This window comes from Tauraco erythrolophus, chromosome 9 (assembly GCF_009769465.1).
Source record: "Tauraco erythrolophus isolate bTauEry1 chromosome 9, bTauEry1.pri, whole genome shotgun sequence".
Classification (NCBI taxonomy): Eukaryota; Metazoa; Chordata; class Aves; order Musophagiformes; family Musophagidae; genus Tauraco; species Tauraco erythrolophus.
Window position 1 is genome coordinate 20,766,651 of NC_141473.1, and position 26,341 is coordinate 20,792,991.

Sequence of the window (26,341 nt, forward strand, 5' to 3'; positions counted from 1 at the left end):
CATAGGTTCTAAGCCAAACTAGTTAGTCTAACACAGAAAACAGCAAGACTTTTTTTACTATAATTCAACTCCCTGAAAGAAACAAGTAGGAGTGACAGATGATTCTAACTCATTTCTGCCTTGGAAAAACACCTCATCAGAATTTTGATGATCTTATTATCATACATAGAATGCTAAAGCATGTAAAGGACATTCCTTTATGTTGACAAACATCATTAGAGGCAGTACAGGGAAGATAACCGAGTCATGAAACGATTTGACACAGCAACAGAATGCTGTTCAAGGAAACGCTGAGCTGTTTTGCTGTATTTCCCTGCAAATCAGACTTACTTGGTTGCATCATATCCAAGCCAATATACATATATATATATAAAAAAAAAGAACATCACTGCTGTAGGGTTCAGCTGACAGACCTCACACTGAATCCAGCCCAAAATTTTTCCAATGTTTCTCTTGAAAGAGCAAAATGCTTCTTCCTGTGTACAACAGAGACACAAGCTCTGTACAGGCCTTGGAAAAAAAACCAGCTACAAATAGTATGTACTTGGGTACTGACACTGGCCACAACATGGGGAAGAGATCTCCAAACTGATATCCATTACGCCTGAGGATGTGGGGTGTGAATTCTGAATAAAAAGGTATGATGCAAGCAAGTAATTTCTAGCACGACCTTCCTTTCTCTATGCTGTGCCTGCAGTGCCCATACACTGAAGAGGCAATTAAGTAGCACTTGCACAAGCTGCTCTGATAACTGTTGAGGCCAGGCACTTTCTGGCTTTGTAAATCAAAGGCAACGTGCCATAAGTTACCATCGTTTGGAGTAGGCAGGCTGCCCTTTTCCTCTTCACTGGGTGCGAGGAAAATTTGGTGATACGAAGCTAGCTTCGGTTTTGCATCCACCCCAAAACCTTCTGGGTAGCTGTGATAAAAAAAAGGAGGGCGTGTAAGGAAATCAGACAGAACAAACTGAGGACAGTGAAAATCTAAAAGTATTTTTATACATACACTCCTACTCAATTCATTCAGCAGATCAACATTCCCAGGCTCAAGGACTTACACCAATCACATGACACAACAGGATTTACAGGAAGTGGGAACTAACCCACTGCCAGTCTAGTTTTCAAAGCCAAGGAGCAGCCACCAAGATCCTATGGACCACTCTGTTGTAAATGCCTTATCCCTGCACGTCTTAGTGCACTTATATCTACCATCCATCTCAGCTAGCTGAAACACAAGTCTGTACTGATGTAGCCAGACTGCATGCAGCTTTCTTGCACCTCCCCTGAGCATCTTGTATGCTGTCTCTCTGCTCTGAATTTCTTCACTAGATATATCTCCCATTATGTGGGAAACACTGCCTTGCCGTACCCTGCACCTGACTGCTTACCTGTCAGCCTCACCTCTGTGCCTGGGAAGATCATGGTACAGATCCTCCTAAAAGCTATGCTAAGGCACATGGAGAACAGGAAGGTGATTCGAGACAGCCAGCATGGCTTCACCAAGGGTAAGTCCTGCCTGACCAACCTAGTAGTCTTCTATGACAGAGTGACTACATCAGTGGACAAGGGAAGAGCTACGGATATTGTCTATCTGGATTTCTGTAAGACCTTTGATACAGTCTCCCACAACATACTTCTCTCTAAATTGCAGAGATATGGATTTGATGATTGGGCTGTTTGGTGGATGAGGAAGTGGTTGAAAGGTCACATCCAGAGGGTAGTGGTCAATGGCTTAATGTCCAGATGGAGATGAGTGACAAGTGGTGCCCCTCCGAGGTCTTTACTGGGACCAGTACTGTTGAGTATCTTCATCAATGACATAGGTAATGGGATCAAGCGCACCCTCGGCAAGTTTGCAGACAACACCAAGCTGAGTGGTGCCGTTGACATACCTGAGAGACAAGATGCCATCTGGAGGGATGTGGACAAGCTCCAGAAGCGGGCCCATGTGAACTTCATGAGGTTCAACAAGGCCGAGTGCAAGGTCCCGCACATGGGTTGGTGCAATCCCCAGTATCAATACAGGCTGGAGGATGAAGGGATAGAGAGCAGCCCTGCAGAGAAGGACTTGGGAGTACTGAAGGTTGAAAAGCTGGACATGAGCCAGCAATGTATGCTTGCAGCCCAGAAAGCCAACCCTACCCTGGGCTGCATCAAAAGATGCAAAAGCATGACCAGCAGGTCGAGGGAGGTGATTCTGCCCCTCTACTCTGCTCTCGTGAGAGCCCACCTGCAGTACTGCATTCAGCTCTGGGACCCCCAACATAAGGGCATGGACCTGTTGGAGCAGGTCCAGAGAAGGGCCATGAAGATGATCCGAGGGCTGGAGCACCTCTCCTCTGAAGACAGGCTGAGAGAGTTGGGGCTATTCAATCTGGAGAAAAGAAGGCTCCAGGCAGCCTTTCAGTACTTAAAGGGGGCTTATAAGAAAAGTGGGGACAAACTTTTTAGCAGGGCCTGTTGTGATAGAGCAAAGGGTAATGGTTTTAAATTGAAAAAGGGCAGATTTAGACTAGATATAAGGAAGAAATTTTTTGCAAGGAGGGTGGTGAAACTCTGGAACAGGGTCCCTTCCAATCCAAACTATTCTATGATTCTGTGATTACTAGTCTAATTTCTTTGCACCAATAATTGTTCATTCAGTTTATAAAGCACTTAGCACAAAAAAGCTGCAAACTTTAGCACTATGATGTTAGCACCATTTGATTATAATTGAGAACATCACCACTTCCAAAAAGAGTGCTACTTTGGGGGTGGGATGTGTGTCAGATAATTTAACAGTTAGTAGATAAAAGACACCAGGAATTTCAGCACAGCAGTAATACTTACAATAAATGCAGCAGGCTTAGTTAAGCCATCCAGACAACCTGGACTTGGTCACAGAAGTGCTGTCAGTAATATATATATATTAAATATAGCCAGTAGTAACATAATGCATTCTTTCAATTGTAAACAGGCACTAACACCTGGGAGAGTCAAATCTCTTGGGTATGTAAAGCTATCATTTTTATTTCTGATTTTCTTTTAAATATCACAATTCTGATTCCCTGCATTTGCTATGTTCAGCTTTTGAATGACACCAACACTTCTGTAATTTCTTTTTTAAAAAACGTTTCTGCTTTTGCTACATACAAGCAATCTTTACGCTGTCTCAACGGTTTTGGCCTGGATATTATTATCTGACTGGAATAAGAACAATCAAGAAAAGACCTCAGGAAGTGCAACTCATTTCTGATGCGATACTATGTTAATGGATTCAATTCAGACCATCTAAGCAGCACAGGTTTCCATTGAAACAAACATCCTTGTAGTGAATAAACCACTAGCCAATATTTGCTTCTTTTCACTAAAATGAGTTTCCAAAATAACTCCTCAGCTTACATTAGCAAGATTATCTCTGATATATGACCTGTAAGAATATCAAATAGAGTGGGTATAGATGTTCTACTCCTATCCAAGTCAATGGAAAAACTCCCAACTTCAGTACAACCAGGACTTTGCAGCTCAGATCCAAGTAACAATAACCAAAACAGAAAGATTCACGAGATCCATGCACAGTTTTATATATGTTTTAAATGTACCACACAAGAATAGCTGCTGGATCAGAAAAAACATCTCCTTAAATTAGTCCATGCAGATACTTCAGAGAAAGGCCACCTGCATGCTTGTGGAGTGATTCTAACCCACATCCCAGAAAGATTTCAAGATTCTTATTTTAGTGATGAGCTTATGAGCCAACTCCAGTGAAAACAGTTCAAGCTTGTTAACTGCAGTCACTACAAAGTGAGTAAGTTGCTGGAAATGCTGGATGAGTAAAACAGATACAACACATGTTTTGGTTAATAAAGAGTAGCAATTAAACCTATATGCAAATTCAAGGGTTCTGCTTAGATGAACAGGCAAGCTTCTCTGGGTGTCTCTGAAAGAACCACCATTTTCAAAATAAAAAAAAAAAATGGATCTAAGCATTAGATCCATTTATTAAGCATTAGATCCATTATCCAGATCCATTATCCATTAGATCTAAGCATTAGATCCATTATCTAGATCTAAGCATTATTACCATCCACTGTGCCCTGTTTATTACACCCACAAAGTACACACAAAAGTATACACACACTAGCCTGCCTCTGAGCAAGAGAGGTGGTAGGAAATTTTCTGCTTAGTAGCATTTCAAGGAAAAAAAAGCCTTCTGATTGAAGAGCAGTTTATCTCTTCCACTTTCTTGCTGAAAGACAATCCATTGCCTCCAGATTACTGAGCACATTAGTAACCTTCCTCTCCTCCAAATTAAGTGATAAAAAAATTACATCAAAACATTTCTGCTGTTCATTTTTTTTTAAAGTCTATGAGGAAGCATCTTTCCCCAAGTGGCTTTACTCTGCCACTTCAACAGACACCGAATCAGAGCAGAAGGTTTGCCCTATTTAAAGCAGAACGGTGCTTTAAACCCACAGAGCACTCAGCCCAGCAGGTCAAATGCTTGCTAGGATACAGTACCTATACATCCAAAGTCCTTAGTCTAGTGGCATCTACCTCAATCTCAGATTCTAGTGATTCCCCAAAATGGATACTGCTTAAGTTTTGTGACATCTCCCCCTCTGTACACACTCCCATAGATAACAGCACAGAGATGTAAACAAACATTATACTGAGATGAACATTTGTACCTGCCCAAATTCAGCTGGCAAAGGCAGTACATTAGGCAGACGACAAAATTATTAATTGAGTTGTAAGTTGCAAAAATAACGTCCCAATGCTCCTGTAGGGCATTGAGAGTGTTCAGGACATTAAACTGTTCAGGCAGCGACTGTTGTGGTCTGGATAGGCAGTATAGGATGGCTCTGTTTAGACAGCTGTACAGGACACTGAGGAAAACTTCCTTTTGAGAAACGGAGCTTTCTAAGACCTGTGAAAACATAAAACAGCAGAGTACTTGGCTTGCTCAAAGAACTCTCTTTCCCCAAGGATCCACTCCTCTCACTTCATTTAAGCTGTTGCAAACTTACTACAGCAAAGTCTCCCTGAACTACCTGTCAGATACAAATCCAATTTTTCTGTATTTCTGCTGAAGTCCGCAGAATTGTGGAAGAGATTAATTTATTCCTGTTCAGCAATATGTACATACCCAACAGACAGTGGCACAAAAGAGGTAACTATCCTTTCTTTACTCTGCACCGTCTAGCTCTGATTGTCATTTAGAGCCATTATGTGCTCATGCAATAAAATAGGAATAATCACAATCACCAACTGGATTACAGTCATCTTTCTTGAGAATCACAGTATTATGACCTCAGTGTGAAACAGTACATAACAATATGTTGATAATAGTTGGAAAAAAATTTCATGTGACTCACCCTCATAATCTGTCTGGCTGTGAAGATCAGGATTTGCTTGGAGTCAGCAACAAACATTCTGCTGTTCAGCTTCTCAACCAGCTTCTGAGCAAAATAAGCAATATTTGTCATGGATACAGGTGCAGTTGATTCTGAAGTGCCATGAGGATCACTGCTCCCTAGAGAGGATACAAGATGGTTGTTTATTCCAAAACAAGCTGAAATGCAAAAAAAAAATACGTTTTGGAACGTTACCAGAGCTGAGAAGGAACGGTCTCATGCCACAATGTCTCAGAGTTGGGATGTGTCTGAGAAAACTTTAGGTCTAGCAGAAATGCCTTACTGAGACTAGAAATGATGGCTCCATCCTAAGGACAGAACCAATCTCACTAAAATACTATTATGAAGGACTGGTCCAACTAATGACTCAGAAAGGAGTACAGTAACAACTAAGTCACCAGGGTTGTTTCCAGAAGCACTCAAGGATAAATCTAGGTTTCTTTCTAAGTAATCCCTTTTTAATGTTCAGAATCTGTTCTCAAAAAGAGAGAAAAAAAGTGAAGAGGCTCTCTAGAAAAATGGTAAAACTACAGTAATTGATGCAAACTGGCCTATAGCAGGAGAGAATGGACAGTCCAGTTTGCTGACCTGAACTGTCCTTCTAGCTACTGTTTCCAAACCTATCTAGCAATTAAAGCTACATGTTAAGTACTAGCTAGCTAATGATCTGATTCTCACCACTCACCTCTTGGTCTTGTTTTGCCCTCGCCTTGGCTGGTAACATGGAAGACATCCATAGCAGACAGCAAAACTTTTGTCTGAAAATGTCTCTTCTGCTCACTGGTGGCATCCTCTGGAGAAGCCTATATAGTGACCATATACATATTAGTACAGCAGGAAAACAGCCAGGAAATCAGAGTCAAATTCACTTTCAGCCTTTATTCAAAGGCCTTTGATTTCATTGGATCTTTGGCAGATTATGTCTGTAAAAGATTCAGATTCAGTAAAAGTTTTGCTCAAAGAAGCGAGTATAAATTCCAAGAGACCCTCAGCACTATCTGAGATAATTCTAAGTGCCTAATAATTCCCCTAAACACCTAGGCACCTTGTTAGGAAGAAGAGGGGAAAAACAGCACAAGAGCCAGGCCAACTGCTCCACCTCACTTACACAACTGAGCCCTTGGTGTGGGCATATGAAATAGCTGCTGTAAACTGAGAAGTTATCTGTGACAGCTAATCCACAATAACATGTAAACACAGAGATGTGGTGTACTCCTCCATGCAAAGGCAGCATGGCACCTCTCAGAGAGAGTTCAGCATGAGCACGTGTGGACAGTTATTGGGCAGCAGATGAGATGGCAAAACAGGAAATCTTGCACAGATCCACACTCTCTAGCCAGCACAGTTGCCCTCTGCATGCTGAACACAAACAAGGTTTTGCATAGGGCCAGAACTTAAGTTCACAGGAGGTTCCCAAGAGATATTGCTCTCAGGGAATTTCAGCTCCATTTAGCAGGCTCAGGATTCAGATACTCAGAAGAGCCATCCTGTATTTTAAACTGTACTAAGCCTTGGGATGTTATTTTATAAACCTTTAAGAAATTGCTGCTCTGCAAGATGATTAACTTGTAATAGTTGCAGTCAAGCTTATGTTCATTACTATTCATATTACTAAGCTAAGTCTGCATCAAAACTGATGTAGATGCAAGTATGTCAATACTGACTCTTTCCAATGCTTTGAGTGGTTGAAATCCATAATCCAGACTCAGTTGTTACAGCTTGTACTGAAAGTGAACAGAGCTGTTTTTCATTTATTTGAGCACCGAAAAGAAATTGCTGTCTCAAACCTCAGTACACAGGAATGCTCCATGTGAAATCTACTGTTCTCAACAAATTCAAGGGCTGCTTTAATGACAAGCAGGTATTGTTAAGCAAAAGGGAAATTTTTTCACACGTTACTTCAGTGTTAAACGTTGCCCAAAAAATGCCTTAGTTATTGTCTAGGGGCAGCATTTTCTTAGTTCACATGAAGCAGAGCAGGCAGAAAAGGCCCTTCATTCTTTGTTGAAAAGGTAGGAATTCCGTTCCACTAAGTAGGCTGTCTAAATCTGCCAGGATGTAGCGCATGCTCTCTGAGAGCTGTGATCCTAGCCTTATCCTAGACTGTTGAAAATGCTGACTGAATACATCTCTTCATCACTGTTAGCACTTTTTTCACTAGGCCACTAGCAGGATACCTCCTGTCTTTCCAACCCCAGTGCAAGGTAGAGCAGCAAAGCCTGATGACTACAAGAGAGACCTCAAGAAGCAGCTCAAGTGGATGCCCTTGTTTGTTTGCTGGGATGCTGAGAAGACTGTCCATCAGGAGGACTTGAACAAAATCCCACACTTGTTTCTTGGCAGGGTGTGGTAAGATCGCAAGAGAGGAGGGATCAACACAGCCTTTTCCTTCAGCAATGGCTGGACCATCAGGAGTCAAAAGGCCTTCACAGCCTCCCTGTGGAAGTAGACAGCAATGCATTTTAAGTCATAATCTCCTTTAAATTGATTTTTCGTCCTAGAAATCCATCTCAGGTCTGAAGGGCTTGTGGTGGCTCAGATAAACATACCTTAGGTGGTCCAGAATGGAAAGCAACCATAGCCAAAGTTTTCAAGAAGTCAGGACAGTGCCACATGGGGTCCTGGGTATAACTCTGATAGATCAAGCACAGAAACTGGATAACATTCCCTGGATAGGAAATCTCCCAGGAGGCTTCTGTATCTGCAATAGGCTGAACACAGATAAATGGGCATCTAGTCAAGGCAGCATTCCTCTCACTCATATAAGCTCATCTTTGCTCCTCTCTAGGTATTCCTCAGCAACTAAGCAAACATGACATGGCCACGGAAAAGTCAGGCACAAGCACCTAACTCCCAGTTTGTAGACTGGAGATACATCCCATCAGAAAGGTGGCATATCTTCATCATCAAGAAAGAGCAAAACGGATAACGCTGTGGGTAAGATCCATCTCTGTGTTCAGAAGTTCTTAAATATGAGCCTATCGCATCACTTGCTATGTAACATCACCATTCCAACAGCTGTGCTGATGCTTTGAAGTCCCTGCTCACTGTTATGCTCAGTATTGCCCTGTGAGGGCAGAGGAAGGTTAGAGGTTACAGGTAAAGACTGCCACTGACATCTGACACTCTCAGGCATTTTATTCTGCAATTCATATTGCGCTGTCCTTGCAACAAAACGCTTACCTTATCCACAGTGACTCTAACCATTTCCAGCAGTAAAGCAGCTGCCTCGGCACACAACCCAATTTTGAGGACATTCTCTGTCAGGTGGTGCTGCAAGATCCACTGCAACATACACTCAAGATCTTTCTACAAGAGGAAGAGAGATGTCAAGAAGAGATGGGTATTATATATGATACATCAAGAACAATGCCTGCTCTCTCCACATCAGAAAAAAAGCAAAACATCTTCAACTCCAGCAGCTCCTCCCTCTCCTATTAATGTGTTTCCCCAGGATAGCACTAATGGATTGTCCTCTTCTGAAATATATATTTGGCATTCCTGGGGCAAAAATGCCTTATGGCTACTCAGGACACTGGGGGAAAGTACTCAGATCCACTAATTCTGAGATTTGAATGAGTCTTCACAATGTAAGAATAGATAGGGAAGCAAATCTGAATTACTTTTTAAAGTACAGTAGTTAAATAGCATTTAACATCTGCATGAACGAGTTGGTTCCAAATACAAATTTCCTTCAAAGTTGACTTGCTTAATCTTTAAAGAATATGAATGACTAATTTTAACTACCATAGAGACCAAGCAGAGTTAATTTTAGATTTGCCTGAGAATCCTCTCAAAAAAGGCCACAAAACACCAAAGTAGTAAAGCAATAGCAGATTCATGCTTGTCCACTATTTTTTTCATACCTTGGCTGCCTCAGGTGGTTCAGACTGCGGAGTTGCCAGAAAAAGCCCTGCCACGAGCAAGTAGATCTCAGGGATGTGAACATGATCAGTCAAACATCTTTGCAACACAGAAAATCCAAAAATCAAGAAGGAGCCATTGTCAGGCACTGGAGGATGAGTTTTTAAATTATCTTTAAAGGAAAAGAAAACAAAAACATTCTGAGGAAGTGTCTAAAAATGAATGTCATATCAGAGGAAGGATTACTTTATCCTCATTTGCCTGTGTGTCCCAGTACTCTGCTAGGTTGCAATATCAATAGTTTACAAAACTTCCATAGACTAACAGATAACAATTTTTTCCTACTATCACTTTTGTTACAGGAGATTCTCCCTAAATTCTTCTTTTTCCTTTCTCTTCCCTTTCTCTGAACCACAGGCCCAGTTATCAAAAAGCAAGCTGAATAAATCTTAAAGAAACAGAAGGTTTCAGGGCACAAGCTGACATCTGAACACCACACAGACTTATCAATCAGCCTGATTTAATGCAAGACAAAAAGGCCTGTTTTCCTGCAACTGCTGATTAGAAATGCCAACTATCATGCAAGGGAAAAGCAATGCTTTCCACTCTTCAGCACAGAGAAGCTGAAGTGCTAGGACAAGCTTACCCTAGAAAGTAATATCAATTCTTAGTCTGCTGAGATCAGTGGGAATTCTCCAAACACATACTTCAGTGATCTTCTATCACTGAGCTGGATTAAGAGATTGTTTTGGGAGCATTAAACCAACACATACCCATTAGAATACTCAGCCCCGCAGAGCTGTTTTCCAGCCAGCGCCCAGCCACTATCCCCTCCTTGAATTTTTTCAGCAGAGAACGATTGTGGAGGAAGCATAGAAGTAGTCTGATTCCTAGCACAACTGTGCTAGAGTGCAAGTAGCTCTGTGTAAACAGCAGAAACCAGTCTGGCCCCAGCGCCAAAAATGTCTCCTCTTGTTCCCTAGGACAAACAAGGAAATGAAACACATGAAAGGAGACATGGTGGAAGACAGAAAGCAGATTTTATTTAAAATTATCTCTAAGTGATTTAGAAGCTCATATTTCTCTAGAAAATATCTGACTAAAGGCATACCTCAACACATAATTACAAAGATTTAACAATAGAATCATCCACACAGTTCAAGCCAACATCCACGAGTTAATTTCCACTAAATCCAACCTTATATTAACTGTCAGACAAAAAAGCTCGTTAACATGAAGCTCCTTCTGAAAGTGTGTTTCAATAACTGAGGTAAACTACATCGCAGACTAGATATTTCAACCTATGAAATTAAAAATTCCAGTTTAAATTTTGAAGTCCAAGATATGTTAACTAATGAAAATGCACAGTTACAGCACCTGGCACTATGAACTCTGCCTTTCAGTTATACAAGGTAGAACTATAGTAACTGCATGTTCATGGTCACAATAGAGGGGTGCAAGTAATCCCACATTAGATTGAATTAGATTTTCAAAGCCAGCTCAGATTTCTTCAACCCTTGCAATGCAGAAGAAACAGCAATATTTGAGTTCTTCCTTCGAGACATTTTCTGAAAACTTTAAATTTTTTTTGAGATGGAGATCAGATGTGTGATCTGATCAGACATCTGTGTGAATGTCAGATAAATCACTGAAAAAATAACTCTGAATCCAGTCTGCTCTCACTTACTATTTTTTTGAGACTCAAACACTATCTGTGTTTAGTTCTGGTCAAGCACCAGAAAAGAGGAAATCTGGAAGACAGAGACACTTACCCACGCCTTCCTAAATTGTTTCTACTTACTCAGAGGACAGTTGAAGTTTGTCTGAGTACATTACATCTAACAGCATTTTCAGTAACTGGTTTCGAAGCCAGATTGTCTTTCCAGATGTTTGGCTTAAGGCTACAAATATCAGAAAGTAATAAAGAGTAATGAAGAGATAAAACACATGTTCCATTGCTTTGATGAACAACCTTGTTTGCAACAGATTTGCCCAGTTGAAGTATTTACATCAGTCTTTGGTAGAGCAAAAAGATGCAAGACATCAGATTTTAGACATAAGAATTCCTGCTAACATCAGAAATGACCAGTGTTTACATTGTCAAAGTCCTCTCTTTAGAGTTACTTAAAACTCATCCAGACTACATGTTGAACAATAATCCACGGGAAGCAATCTCGAGGTCAATTAGAGAGGGAAACATAAACAGACAATCTGACTTGTATGGCCTATCTGTGATATCAGTCTCTCTCTATAAACCACAGTTATCAGTGTCTCCTCAATATAATATATTGTTTAGAGGTACAATAACCAATATAGTCTCAACTGAAAGATCATAGTGAAAGAGCAAGCTGACTGGAAGTTCCCTCACACAAAGCTGACATAAATACATAGATACTTTAAAAGGTGCAGAGCTCCACATTATGACTTGCTACAACTTTAAGTGTAGCAAAGTGTTCATAGAAAACCCAGGATGCCAAGTGAAATTCTGTTCTTTGTAACAGCTCGGCAAGCTAGTGTGGGGCAGTTTCAATTTAATGGCCTTCATCTCCGTGTACATTTGTGAAGTCCAACATTGCGTAGGCTCTGGACACTACAGCCAAAGTACTGCTGGCTTATTAGCAGAGAGAGGACGAAAGGGTAACTCCCTTAGCAGGAGGAGGATCTTGCCATAGGACAGACCTTCCCGGATACATACACAGTGATTGTCACTTCGCTATACTTCACATCAGGCCTTTGTAGCAATATAAGTTTTCCCCACAATTTCAGGTCATCTCAATGCAGCCTGTCCCTTTCCAGATGAAATAATTTGAATTGTGTCCTCCTGCCACTGGAGGCAGAAGCACTATGTTGTATTTAGGGTTCATCATGCCCTGGTGAAGACGGGAAGTACTTTAGCTATCTATCAGAACACATATACCAAAGGCAACTCCTCACCTTCATTGGGCATCTCAGCCACACTGTCCACGCAAATCTGATTTTCATCCACAGAAGAAGGTTTCAAAGTGTAAACAAGGAACAAGCCAATCCTTGCAGAGAAAGAGGGAAGCAGTTTTTTTTTCAGCAGACAGACAGATATTCATTTAATTACTTTGAGATTACACACAAATCTCAATACTCATTAATAACAGCTCTTAATGACAACCACTGGAAATTCTAATCACTGCAGAAATAGGGTTGAAATAGGAACACAAAAGTTCATAAACTAGGAAGAAAACAAAAAGAACATCTATCTACAAATGCAAGTAATATCAATCTAGAAATGCAAGTAATATCTGTTCTACTATGGAAACATTTTTCTCTATCTCTCGATTTCAAAGGTTTTGCACCAGGAGGAAAGCAATACTGAGTTAAGCACTTTGTTCATACTAAGAGATTCTGAACTGCCTGCGTCATTCAGATATCACTGCTATCACCGCTTGGTTTCCAAGCACACAAAGGAGAGCAGAGAAACCTCAGCAGGTACTCAGGGAGGAGGACCGGCCATCTCTTCACCTGTAGTTTGTTCTAACACATTACCTGTTTCTAAAGATAGATTGATTAATGTGACATACACACTTAGTGAAAGCGTGTAACCTCCTCCTGCCCACAAGAACAGCATTTCTTAAGGGACAGAACACCACTTGTTCTGCAGGAACAGTCCGCGCAGCAATTTCCATTAGATGTGTCAAAAATCTTGGACCAGCAGAAACTCCAGCACCTTTCAGTGACGCTGAGAGCCTGTTATACTCTCTGCTCTCCTGGAGCTGGAAGGATAGGGACTGTCTTTATCCACTCACTCAGCACTCATGGGTCTGACACCAATCAAATTACCATGGAAAAACAAATCGTAATATTTTAATAAAAATGCTCATTCGCACTCCTTAGCACATGGCAAATTTGGTATACTAAATCTACTACTTACGCCTGTATGAAAAAAAGAATAGGCTAACTCATACAAGCCCATAGTAGGAACATACATACAGGTAATTCCACAAAACAGCTGGCAAGCAGTAAGTTCACTTATTTGCTTACTCCACAGTAACTACTTGAGGTGCTCGTACTCTTCAACGGAGCTAAAGGCTGACTGCAAAGACCACAGGTTTGACATGCAACTCTGTTTCTGTGTTTTGTCTGGACAAAGAGCTCTAGAAACAGAGCTGCCATCTGTGCAGTGCATTTCCCTGGAGTTAGGTGGCTGTAAACAGCCCTGTGCGGACCTTCCTCAGTTCATAGGCTACAGGCTGATGCAACTGGTCTGGGAATGTAAAATGGAGCAGTGTTTACATTCTGCGGAAAGCAAACAAAGATTTAAATTTTTTGCTTCATGAAATCCTGACTAACATATATTAACTGATTGAAATTCAAGAACAAAAAGGATAGTTACCAAGTCAACAGGATTAGGTATGTAGTTGACTGGGGCCAAGTTGCAGTACTATAGTGATTGCAGTACTTTAGGGGCAGGCTTTAATGAAACTAAATATTAAGTACAGACTTTGAGCAGTCCCAGTCATACTAGCAGAACTGTTTGTGCCATCACTGTAAGGGTTATCACGCAACCCAATCTCACGATGTTATACGGTTAGACTGAACTGTTTTGAACGCATGCAACAGTTTTTCATCAGTGGGGATTCCTGCAGTTGTCAAAGATCTGGGGGCTTCTACCAAAGAAGAGGTGAGGGAATTTCTACTACAGAGCTCTCTCCAACACCAGCAGGAGTATAGCTCATCTGCAAACTGAGAAAAAGCCGTAGACTTGAAGGTTACCTGAGAACATCTCTTGTATTAAAATATCCTTGCAAGAGATGGGAGAGAATAGTGCAGGCCACAGTGATCCTGGAGTTACTGATTTCAGGATCATTGAAGAGGAAGATGAGCTTGGGCACCATTTGCACCTGGTAGGCAATTGCAGCATTCTGACATCTATCTCTGTGAAAAAGCACAGGGACTATTAAAAGCTTTTACCGGAAAGAACCAAATTTGCTGGGTTTCAGCTAAAAGGGTTCTCAAGTTGCACTGATACTTTGCGCCTTCGGCTTCTAATGTTGCTTTGGCAACATTTCAAACACTGTCCGACAAATTGAATATGTGTCAACAACGCATATCTCAAGACTTCTTTGTATGCTCTCTACCCTTCCCATCTGCTCTCTTCCCCAGAAACTGCTGCATTTCAAAGAGTTAAAAAACAATATTATTGAATTTGCAAGCAGTGAGTTGGTGGTAATAAATGCTACTCTTGTAAAACTCAGCAAGGGACACCAGACAGCTCTGCATAGAGCTTTCTGGTACCAAAAAGAAGGAATCTAGCATTCTGTGTCTAGCCGCCCCTGCCATCCTGTGTTTCTTCAGATAGATTTAACTCTAGTACAGCTGATTAAGAAAGTACACTGTTATAAAAAAGACTTCCTGGGATATGTTTTGATTTTAATAAAAAAAGTTCTAAGTGAATTTGTTTATTTCATACTCAATTCAAGCGTTCAGATTTCTCCTCCCCAGCAGACATTTTAACTTTCATTGTACAACTGTACAACAGTGGTTCCATGTAGACTAGGTCACCAGAAAGCTTTTCCCAGTTTGGCTCCACAGTCATCTCAGGGGCTGATCAAATTGGTAACTCCAGCCTTGGAAGAGCAATATAGGAATGATTCACTCCCAGAGTCCACTGATTCCAACTAGTATTGGACCCTTCATATCTACCTCACAGCTCCAGCTTCAGGTTACAGATGAGCTTGTCCCACACATTTCTGATTCAAGCACTAGCTTGTGTACCTGGAGGACTGCAAGATCTCCACAAGATGTGAAAAAAGAGCAAGGTCAAGATTTTCTGGTGCTCTCATCCAAAGCTGAAAGACAAATAAACCAGAGGTTTTACTGCTCTGCTGAGCTGAGAGAATAGTAACTTGTGGCAGAGAAACAGTTACAAGTAGTTCAGGAAGGATAACATCATAAACCGTTAGTCGTTTCTGCGATGACAACCTGCAGGCACCGGGAAATCCTTGCCAGTGTGAGGAGCTGCTGCTCCTGAGCTAGCCCTGAGGAGCAGGCCCTCGGGGTCCGCAGGAACACTCCAGAAACTGCACCGGGGCATAGTGGGGAGCCATGGTGACAGAGAACCTGCCATTCCAAAAGCTACCACCTCCTCAGGTGAGGCGCAGCATGGAAAAGTCACCACACACCACTCCATCCCAAATGTCACATCCAGGAGGTGCTATGAACAAACCAAACCTCGTACTATAAAGCCATCTTTAATACAGTCAAACCCACAAAGTGACATCAAGTTTTACCTCGAAGTTGCAGAGAACATACTGGAACGCACTGTAATTCTTGATGACTGAAGACTCAAAGCCAAGCTCAGCTGTGCCCACCAGGGAGAACATTAACTGTAAAATCCTGTTGTTTAGCAGCTGTGTCTTCCTCTTCAGTAGATAGGTCAGTAACTGGAAAAAAAAGAAAAAAAAGACTAAGTAAGTATCTGCTGAGGATAAATCTGTATTTGTAAACTAACATATAACACTTTTTTAATTCAAGACAAATGCACAGTTTACTTGGCTGTAGTAGTCATGCATGCATGTGTCTTACATAAGCATTATGAAGAAAGTGAAGGTTTCAGTCCAGGCATACAATTTTGTGCAGTAAGTGAAAGGGTAAGTTTTTGAAGGAGTTTGACAAGTCTGTGGCATTGAACAGGAGGTGAAATACATGCCATATTATGTGGAATAGAACTTATAAAAAGCAACATACAAATAATTGTAAATAATCACAGTAGGTTTTCTACACTGTTCTTCATGGATGTATTCTTAGTTGCTCGCAAATGGTGTTAGTTGAAAAAAAATCATGTTGATGTCTTCAAATTGAAGACATTTGTGTGAAAGAAACATTGCCAGTTTCTCAAGTGAGTCTACTTTCATTATTCAATGAATTCCTGATACAGTGAGAAAAATTTTCAGAAAGCTGCTACATTTTTAATAAGTTAGGAGGAATAGACATTCATTTGAAAATACATATCAAGTGATGGTTTTTTAGTTGGCTGTTTAAAAAAGGTTCAGACATCCAAATAAAGAGCAAAACTACTCCATTGCAACATGATGATCAGTCACATGGAGAGAACGCTATTTAGCACAAAGTCAAAAGGAACAGCTTGCACACAATCTAAAGGCTGGCATTCACCTACAAGAAAGGACTGGGCAAGCAATATCTAAGTATGAGAAATATTCATATGAATCAGGATCAATTTATGAACAATTCACAAATTGGGAAAATGGCAAGTTTACAATAAATAATTCATGAAGCCCAAATGCTAAGAGTCTTGTCTGGAACCATGTGTGTTAAAGGGTCTTCTCTGTTCCATAAGACACTGCTTCTCCTATACAGCACAAAGTAAATGATACTGAACTGAAACTTCACATCTGAGCCTTAACCTGTCCAGTATTGGGTACATAGTGCTTAAATACAACTAAACTTTTCAGTCTGCAAAACTTTCAGGTTTGAAAGATGAATTTAGGACAGACTTAATCAATGAAATCTGGAAAGCACTTATTTATATCAGCACAATTGCTAATATACAGTGAAGACTGAGCCACAGGAGTTCATTGTCAGCCCTATACTGGGCAGTCTGTAAAGAGGAATCTTAGGCTGGATGAAACAAGGTGAGGAAGCAGACCTGCCTGAGAAGTGGACCCTCGTAGGAGAAATTAAGTGTGTTGGTGAAAGATGAAGGATGGTTCACTCGCAGATCTGCTGCACTGGCTTATTTAGTTTACTAGATCACGTCTGACCAAGACGCATCTGTCCTCACCTTCTCATCAGTAGATATGCTGTTATAGAGGTTCTCAGAGACTGTAAGCACAGGATTTAGAGCACTATCCTATATCTCCCTCTCAAAGATTTCAATTTACCAAGTTCCAACCATAAGTGCTAATATCCAGGATATGATTTTGAGATAAGGCTCTCCAAAGTCAAGACTATAACCAGAATGAATGAAAAAGAGTATCTACCTGGTATCCATGGATGTGCCTCATCAATTTTTCACTCATTGGACTGCTGTTCAGGATAGAGTTCAGGACTTTGACAGCTGCATACATGGTGTGGTCATCACAGGCCATAGCAATGAGACCCAGGAGAATGGCAGGGCCTCCAATGAAGTTCAGGCTAGTCGCTGCTGGAGAGGACTGGAACACTCTTACCCCTAGGAAATAGCAGGGTTACTGTAATAGGAAGTTACATGGACTAAATCTACTATTGGACAGAGAAAGGCCCAACTCTTAAAAAATATGAAATATTAAGTCGTAGTGCATTTACCATATTGGCCCACAGCAACTGACCCAATAGTCCGCAAGGAACCTGAGAGGTGTCCAGCAATATTCTTAGCTAGGAATATCGGAGTTGAACTGTCCCGCGAGTTAATCCCAATCTAAACAGATAAGAGACATCCTAAGAAAAACTGTGGTAGTACTGGGGAGACAAAAAGTAACAAGCAGGCACTCTAATACTTTAGATTATTTATTACTTTTTGACTATGAAAACTCTCTTATTTTCCTTCAAAGTTGATTGTTAGGACAAACATTCACCCACCTAAAATATCGCACAACCCTGTTACTTTGACATGTCAGTGGGCCTGGCATTGGCAAGAATGCTAGAATAGCATGTGAAAGGTCATTGTGAAGGCATTAAGAAATCATGTACTGAAGCAAATTACTATTAGACCTGAAAACTATAGCTTCTGTTGCTGTTTTAATAAAGGCTTTTAACATTGTGTTCACACTGTCCAATCTATTCCTCTCCATAGATGAAAACAAAACCATGGGTAGAATGGAATTAAGGACTGGGAAGAGAAGCTGGGGAAAGAAAAAAAAAAATCACCAAAGGTACACAACTACGACAAAGTCACAAACTTTGCTCTAGGAAACCAATCAGAAACAGGAGAAAACATGTTTAAGACAAACGACGGAAATTTGTGACCTCTTTGGCAACCAGACGGCCATCCACTTCATTGTAGGAGCTCTTTATATCTTGGACCGTAGTGAAAGATGAACACATGGCATTGATTCCAAAAGAAATCTTATCTTCCGCCACCAGAGGTGTAGGATTATGATCACTGTACTTGTCCTCACCTAACACAGGAGAGATTATAAACCTCTGAAGGAATTCTGCATACTTAATGTGAGACAGGAGAGAGGCAGATGAAAAACAACTGGAGGAAAACAAAGTTTAGATATTAATTTAATTTTGACTCAACTATAATCACAAAAAAAAAGCCCTCATGCTTTGTACCACCATCCATGGCAGCTTGCCAGCGTAAGCACCAATAAGACGTGTTTGGCTTGTCTTCTCTGGTTAACGTTTTGTGTAGATCCTACATCCTCTCTCAGTATCTCATGAAGCTCAGCCAAGTCCCCAGTAAACCTTTCTCTATCCACACAATATAAACAAACTTTCTGGGAAGAGAAAAGATTTCAGAGACTTTCCATGGTTTTGGGAACATTCTCAGTGGTATTAGGAGCAAGGTTTCATGGTGGAAGAAAAGGGACAAAGGCAAAAGTTCAGAGCTGCCAACTCACAACATATGGAAAGTTTCTAATAAGTGCCAGATTCAGCAGTTTAATGACTGCAAGAAATTCTTACATGCTTCTCTTTAAAGAATTTTCTATTTCTGCTCACGCTTGGGAAAACTTTATCTTTTTTTAAAAAAAATAATTATTGTATTTTTGACAATTTTATAGACTGGGAAAACAGTTGATTTATGAAACTGTTTACTAATGCTGGTGACACAGCCCTTATAGGCAAAAAGAGTTAGCACATATTTTGCATGAAGATTAACTAGAAGTAAATGCCCCAAAGACTATGACATCTACTTCCTTTCCAGTAGGACACAGGCTTATGGCTAAGCCTTCACACAGCTGCTGCTGATTAGCAAGAAGCAATGAGACACTGGCAAGATGGGACACAACACTGCTGAAACAATTCCAATTGCTGTTCACAACAAGGTCATAAATCCATTTTAAGGAATAAATCATAATATTTTGGGGTTCTATGCTGAAACTTTAAGTCAAAATTTCCATTAGAAAAGTTTCTTTGGATGTTAAGTACCATCTCCCCTCCCTGCCCTTCCCTCCAACTCCCAAAAAAGAAAAAAAAAAGGAAGAGAGGCTGGAGATTAGGAAGAGAAAGACAGAGAGATCATTTCACAATGAGAGATCACATCTTGTGGAGTGCCCTGTGATTTCCCTGCATCAGGACATCACCGGAGTCAGATGGCCACAATCTATGACTAGTACTCAAGTCCAGCTGGGAAGACCAGCGTGCAGAGAACAAGCACCCCAGACTTCATAAAGACTCAACACTTCAAAATCAATTCCTTCTGACTTCTCTTGGTAATATTTTTCTTTTAGGGCTATATTTTGATATAATTTCTCTTTCAACAACCCTTTCCCATGCTTGACTAGTTTTTTTTTGTCTAGATAGACAGTACCCTGAAGGAGTATTTTCAGCCAGTCTTTTCATTTTGCTTTAGGCTGGAACATCACCAGGTGAGATTATTCTGCTCTTCTCAAATGGGAGACATCTATCCCTTTTCATCCCAGTCTCTAGTATAGAGGTGAATCCACTACTTGTTGAACAAACCGTAATCAATAACCAAAATATTTTGTCTGTTTCGTAACTGAAGCTAACAGTATACTTTAGTTAAAACGCATCTTCGTTAAATGGAATGTAACTTATTCCCCTACCGTTCTCTCCCCTGTGCTCTCTCCTACTCTGCAGGCATTCTTTTTCTGCCATGTTTTTTCTGTAGCACCATAAAAGCAAAATGTCTCAGTTAAAGCTGCTTTAATGTTTGTCCAACAGAAATTGCAATGTTACAGCTCCTCAAGGACATGCTATCCCTCTTTATTCTCCAGCTCTCTGCTGCTTGATTCCTGCCCTCCTTCTTCTGCCCAATTTACAGTATGTTACAAGATCCTCATGGTATCTTACTACAATCTTACTACAAACTTGTATAACACTCAGTAACGGCTTTTAGAGCAAGCTCTAGACGAAGTTGGAATACTAATAAAAGATTATTAGAATAAAAAGAGCACTGCTCTGACAAACAAATAGTGGTGAATATGAAAATCATCACATACCTTGAAGCTGTACTGCTTGGAAATTGCTACAATACTGTGGGCCGAGCTTATTAATCACATCCATGGTTTCCACAGAGATAGCTTCTTCAAACAAGTATGTAGGGCCAAGGCGCCAGGTCAAGGACGACTTCTGTTTCCATATTCGAGGAGTAGCTATGTACCCATAGACATCAACAAAGGAAGAGGGTTCCATGGAAATACAGCTACCTGGCAAAGGTTGGAGATACTGCATCTGCAACAGAGAAAGAATTCGCTGAGGGCATCCGATACACTCAGGGTGCCTTAAGGTCTTGTCCCCAGAAGGTACTGCCTGCTGCCTCTTTCCTCAATGAAGTCTCAGTCAGCTGTGCAACAAAATTATCAACTGCTATTTAGAAACTGGACTTTCAGAAGTATCACAAACATAAGCATTTTGGAAAGTTCAAGCCTACTTTTTGAACAAAAAAAGCAGTCAAAAAAATTTCAAATGCTGGCAAAGAAAAGCCCTATCTTGATCCCAGGCTTATTTTGCCTGTTCTAAACTTCATAACTCAGACTGTGACTTTCAACACAGAGCACCATGTTACAGATCACATGTTGTACTAGGCACCTAGAGAATAAACAGTTTTTGAAGAGTGTAGAGTGTCCAAGTGCATCAGTTAGCTTCAGTGAAAGTGACATAGTTTAGGAAATCGAACCATTTTTTTTTGGTATCAAAATAAGGATTCAGCCTCCTAAATTGAGTCTATTGTTTTCTTTAAGTGTGGACAGCTCTAGTAGGACGTAGTTGGAATTTTTTTGATAGAGAGAAACTATATTGTACTCCAGGGCTTAGCCCTGCCTTTAACAATTTGCTGTTAGGATGACAAACTCCTAGCATGTACTGATCTCTGACTACTGAGATGTAGAAGACAGGGCTGGTCAACATTAGGAGGCAGGACTTGCTACTTGAGTGAACAGGTATTAGGCTTGATGCAACGCAGTGACCAACCCACCTCACCCCTCCCTAGCTCCACTACCCAAAAATAGCTTTCGGTATTGTTAACAACATTTGTGCAATTCCTATTTCTTACACAATCACACAATCACAGAATGTTAGGGATTGGAAGGGGCCTCAAAGGATCATCTAGTCCAATCCCCCTGCCAGAGCAGGACCACCTAGATTAGATCACACAAGAACGCGTCCAGGCGGGTTTTGAACTTCTCCAGAGAAGGAGACTCCACAACCTCTCTGGGAAGCCTGTTCCAGTGTTCTGTTACCCTTACTGGGAAGAAGTTCTTCCTCATGTTTAAGCGGAACCTCCTATGTTCCAGCTTACATCCATTTCCCCTTGTCCTATCATTGGATGCCACCAAGAAGAGCCTGGCTCCATCCTCATAACAGTCACCCTTTACATATTTATAAACATTAATGAGGTACCCCCTCAGTCTCCTCCAAGCTAAAGAGACCCAGCTCTCTCAGCCTCAATCTTTTCTTCACTGTACACATCAAGATGAAGGCTTGCATCATGTCAGAGACCCCAGCACTGGGACCATCTTTTATTTACTGAGGGCTTGTTTTATTTATTATGAGCTGTTTCATTGTATGTTAAACACATTTGCTCTGAATTCTTTAATCAATTGCAATGCTTATGCCTAGTTTTATTGATGACTTTCAGTCTCATTTGAATGAAGGCAAATTAAATTAAATTTTCATTCTTGAAATGGATATAGGTCCCAAAAGGCATTTAGAAGACAGATCATTTTTCTCAAGTACGGGAAAGAGAATATTTGGAAATAAACAGGTTGTTTTAAAAAGGGAAGAATAAAACACACAAGTGAGCTTTGCATGTGCTGAAATTGATTATTTGAAATACGGGAGCAAGAAGGAAGAGAAACAAGTTACAAGTTTCAATTAATAAAAGGATTCTATTCAAAAACAAAACCAAAAAGCCACCACACCAACTAGAGCTACAATAGAAATAGGCTGCATTTTCAGCATTGCCAACCTGGAGCATTTAAAATCCAAAAATCAAATCTCAGAAATAATTTGAGATTAGCTTCAAGACCAGGAGCATAAAGATAATGATCATATAAATCAGAAGATCTTCTCATTTATCCTGTACATCATGAACCCTTTGGGTGCATTTGGATTACTTTCTTGTGATCTCTTGCAACCTGAGAAATTCACCATTTGAAAACTGACCCCCATGCAACAAGATCACAAGAAATGGCACATTAGGGGGAATAATAGCTACACCAACATTTGCAATGAACTTGTGAGTTGATGTCATTGAAATTTGCAGATTTCTCCTTATTGAAACATTTCTTTCATTTCTATTAACTCCAAAAAGAAATACTATTTTATTTCAAAAGCTATCTTGCACACTGAACAACTAACCCAGAGGAACATAGATTCATAGATTTCTAGGTTGGAAAACACCTTAGAGATCATCGAGTCCAACCATCCCTAATCCCCATTAAACCATATCCTCAAGTAGATCATCCACCCTATTCTTAAACACATCCAGGGATGGGGACTCAACCACCTCCCTGGGCAGCCTATTCCAGTGGCTGACAACCCTTTCAGAGAAGAAATACTTCCTAACATCCAACCTGAATCTCCCTTGACTAAGCTTGTACCCATTTCCTTTTGTTCTATCACCCAACACTAATGTAAAGAGCCCTTCCCCCACCTCCCCACCATCCCTTCTCAAGTATTTGTAGGCTGTAATCAGGTCTCCCCTCAGCCTCCTCTTCTCCAGGCTAAACAGCCCCAACTCCCTCAGCCGCTCCTCATAAGTTTTATTTTCCAGCCCCTTGACCAGTTTAGTCGCCCTTCTTTGGACTCGCTCCAGGAGCTCAATCTCTCTCTCAAAGCGAGGGGCCCAAAACTGGACACAATATTCCAGGTGCGGCCTCACCACTGCCAAGTACAGGGGCAGGATCACTTCCCTGCTCCTGCTGGTCACACTATTCTTGATACACGCCAGTATCGCATTGGCCTTTTTGGCCACCTGGGCACACTGCTGGCTCATATCAAGCCGGTAGTCAACCAACACCCCCAGGTCCTTCTCCGCCAGGCAGCTCTCCAGCCACTCCTCCCCGAGCCTGTAGCGATGCTTGGGGTTTTTACACCCCAAGTGAAGGACTCTGCACTTGGCCTTATTAAAGCTCATGCCATTGGCCTCAGCCCAACGATCCAGTCTGTTCAAATCCCTCTGAAGGGCCTCTCTACCCTCAAGCAGATCGACACAGCCTCCCAGCTTGGTGTCATCCGCAAATTTACTGAGGGTACATTCAATCCCCTCATCCAGGTCATTGATAAAGATGTTAAACAGAACTGGACCAGCACTGAGCCCTGGGGAACCCCACTGGTGACCGGCCTCTATCTATCTGTTCCTGAACACTTAGAGTGCCAATGGGAAAAAGGACACTGACTAACCAGCTGATTCTTCAGTAGGTGTAACAGGAAGAAGACAGCTTGAAACATGCCCATGTAAGACACCTGAGGAAATTCCATCCATCTTCTTGCAAAGAGCTGGCCAGTCACAGAAGTTTATTTCCTCTGCGACCTTTCTGGTTTTCCAGGCCTTTGTTCAAAAATGGAGGCCCTCTACATAACTCATCACCTTTACAGGTTTTAGCCTAATTCCACAGCACCTTTAGTTTAGGGTTGTCTGATCACATCTTAACGTGATATACCTTTTGACAACTTCTGAAAACCTGGGTGTAAACTTAGAGATCCTCAAAATCATTAGTCAATTCAGAAAATTTTGGCCTAAGGCTACAATTGAACTTCATCAACATAACCCTGAGCTACTGGAAAAACCAGGTAACCCCAACTCTCAGGTAAGTGTAACCACTCAAAATTGCCTTGGTTATCTGCATGCTGAGAGGGGAGGGAGGAACCAGTTCAAAGCATCAGTATAAGCTGATAACATACTTCTGAAAAACAGCACAAACACACCCTGGTTTGTATGGATTTCTGACTCCACTCATGCACAGTGCAGAGTGGCATGAGTTATGCAGGCAAATCACCATGCTTTGAGTCTCCCAGGTTAATAATGAAAAGTCATGGTACGTGCATGGGGAGTTGAAAATGAAAAGCAATGAAAGGCAAATGTCAGATACAAGATCTATGCAGAGAGCCTTTACCTTTGCAGAGCCAAGCATCTGACCATTTATATAAGCTGATACAATGCAGTTCTTCTTTGCTTCCTTAGCGACTGTCACTGCGAGATGATGCCACTGGCCAGTGACTAGGAGCTTGCCACAGCCAAACTGAACTTGCCCTGGAAATGGGGAGGTAGTTAGGACCTCACCCTCAGGTTCCATGATATCTGTAACAGCAAAAACAGGGGGCAGTCAACAGAAAGTCTCCCTCACCTTTCCCTGCCTCTGGAACACAACTATCAAATGTGACACAAGAACATGACTCTCTGTGGGTATAGAGCGTGGCGCAATTCTGTTCAATGTTGTTAAAACATTCCGTGAAGGTCTATTATCAGGACCTGATACTCGCACAGCTCTTAAGATCCCTCTGGCATTCTATGTGCCATACTCCCAATTAACACCTGCTAGCTGCCTCAATGCTGCAAAACTAGACTGCACTAGGACAGTCAACTCTTCTCTAAGAGAAGAACCTCTCAGGATATTCACTGAATTAGCTGACACAGAAAAAAATTCCTAGTGAATTCATGAGATGATAAAACTCTGTACATTAATTTGTAGTTTTTATGAAAAAAGGCAAGCTGAGATTTTTAACATTATCTAAGGTAGTCAGAGCACTCACAAAGTCAGCTGTGCACGAAAAATCCCAGCTAATATTCCCCGTCCATTCCCAACCTCTCCTGCAATGTTCAATCACATTCACATTTGATTTACCTACTGCACTCAATAAGAAGTGATAAAGGCCAACAAGGAAAAAAGATTAATAGGCTGGCATGATAGAGAACACTAAAAGTGAGGAGAGAAAATGAGCTATTTGATTAGTAAACTAGATCACTCTCAAATTCCTCAGTCCTACTCTCCAAATCTGCCTACTACCACATGGAACACGCAGGGACCAGCTGGTTCAAGTCCAGCTCCCACAACATCACGCAACCATATAACTGACATTCAAAAGTTTTCCTTAGAATATTTACAAGTTTTATCATATATTGCAGGCCAAAAATTAATTCTCAATATCTACAACAAACTTAAAACTGAAATATGACCAAGAATTGCAATCACAACAGGCTGCCAAAAGAACACCAAAGAAATAAAAAGTCTCAATGTCTTGGGTACTTATAAGAAGAGGAAATTTGTTAATGAAAAATTCCCAATAATCAGAGGACACAGCACTGCAACTTGACTGAGAGGAGCCTTACCGAGTGGCTGGAATTCCACTTCTTCTGTGGAAATGACCAAGGAATGGTCCTGCGGAAAGAAGCTAACTGAAAAGCAAATAAATTCTTGCTCTGTTCTTGACATGTGCCTCACGACCGTAAGGAAACGAAGCGGGTGACTGTTGTGCACCAAACCAAACTTGCTAACCAGAAACCAGCAGGAGAGAGTCAGGCCACTGGAGGGAGGGAACATTCTGGTGCCTGTAGACAGGGAACAAAAAGGCAGTAAGGAAGTTGGTTTCCCTGTGCAAACACTAGTAAACCTGTTTCACCTGTAGCCCAAAGCATATAAGAACCAACATTAGAATATGAGGTTTAATTTCTGTTCTTTTCCATTAGATTTCACTGCCTATCTTCAATATCACAGAGACTGCACGAATGAGTGTGTGCACATGTACAAATGACCTAAAATTGACTGATGAGAAATGACTACTAGATTTCCAAGTCATAGAGCTCATCAACTGGGAAGCGCTGAGCCAGAAATAAGATTTTTTAAAGTCCACAAAATTTAGGAAGTAAAAGGTGCAGGTATTTCCCAGTTCACCCAAGAGAGGATTTTGATCTATAGGAGAATCTCATTTCCTGTTAAGTGACAGTTTCTATTTCTTCTGTGGGACATTATTCTAAAATCCTTACTT

At 41.1% G+C, this 26,341-nt stretch overlaps 1 protein-coding gene across 2 annotated transcripts in view; it reads right to left on the minus strand.

Annotated features, from left to right (window-relative positions):
• The window catches only part of WDFY4 (WDFY family member 4), a 138,532-nt gene that overhangs the window by 78,706 nt on the left and 33,485 nt on the right, over window positions 1-26,341 (minus strand). For both annotated transcript variants that reach the window (XM_086617035.1, XM_086617034.1), the window contains exons 17-36: window positions 25,686-25,904; window positions 24,472-24,656; window positions 20,356-20,587; window positions 18,194-18,345; window positions 17,534-17,645; window positions 17,230-17,420; window positions 15,520-15,672; window positions 15,005-15,078; window positions 14,003-14,164; window positions 12,194-12,285; window positions 11,061-11,160; window positions 10,033-10,238; window positions 9,262-9,431; window positions 8,579-8,704; window positions 7,945-8,106; window positions 7,635-7,832; window positions 6,081-6,198; window positions 5,357-5,514; window positions 4,670-4,908; window positions 810-919 (exon numbers count right to left, since the gene is read on the minus strand). In XM_086617035.1, coding sequence (XP_086473161.1) covers window positions 810-919; window positions 4,670-4,908; window positions 5,357-5,514; window positions 6,081-6,198; window positions 7,635-7,832; window positions 7,945-8,106; window positions 8,579-8,704; window positions 9,262-9,431; window positions 10,033-10,238; window positions 11,061-11,160; window positions 12,194-12,285; window positions 14,003-14,164; window positions 15,005-15,078; window positions 15,520-15,672; window positions 17,230-17,420; window positions 17,534-17,645; window positions 18,194-18,345; window positions 20,356-20,587; window positions 24,472-24,656; window positions 25,686-25,904 — 3,159 coding nt within the window. The remainder of the gene's footprint in view (window positions 1-809; window positions 920-4,669; window positions 4,909-5,356; window positions 5,515-6,080; window positions 6,199-7,634; window positions 7,833-7,944; window positions 8,107-8,578; window positions 8,705-9,261; window positions 9,432-10,032; window positions 10,239-11,060; window positions 11,161-12,193; window positions 12,286-14,002; window positions 14,165-15,004; window positions 15,079-15,519; window positions 15,673-17,229; window positions 17,421-17,533; window positions 17,646-18,193; window positions 18,346-20,355; window positions 20,588-24,471; window positions 24,657-25,685; window positions 25,905-26,341) is intronic.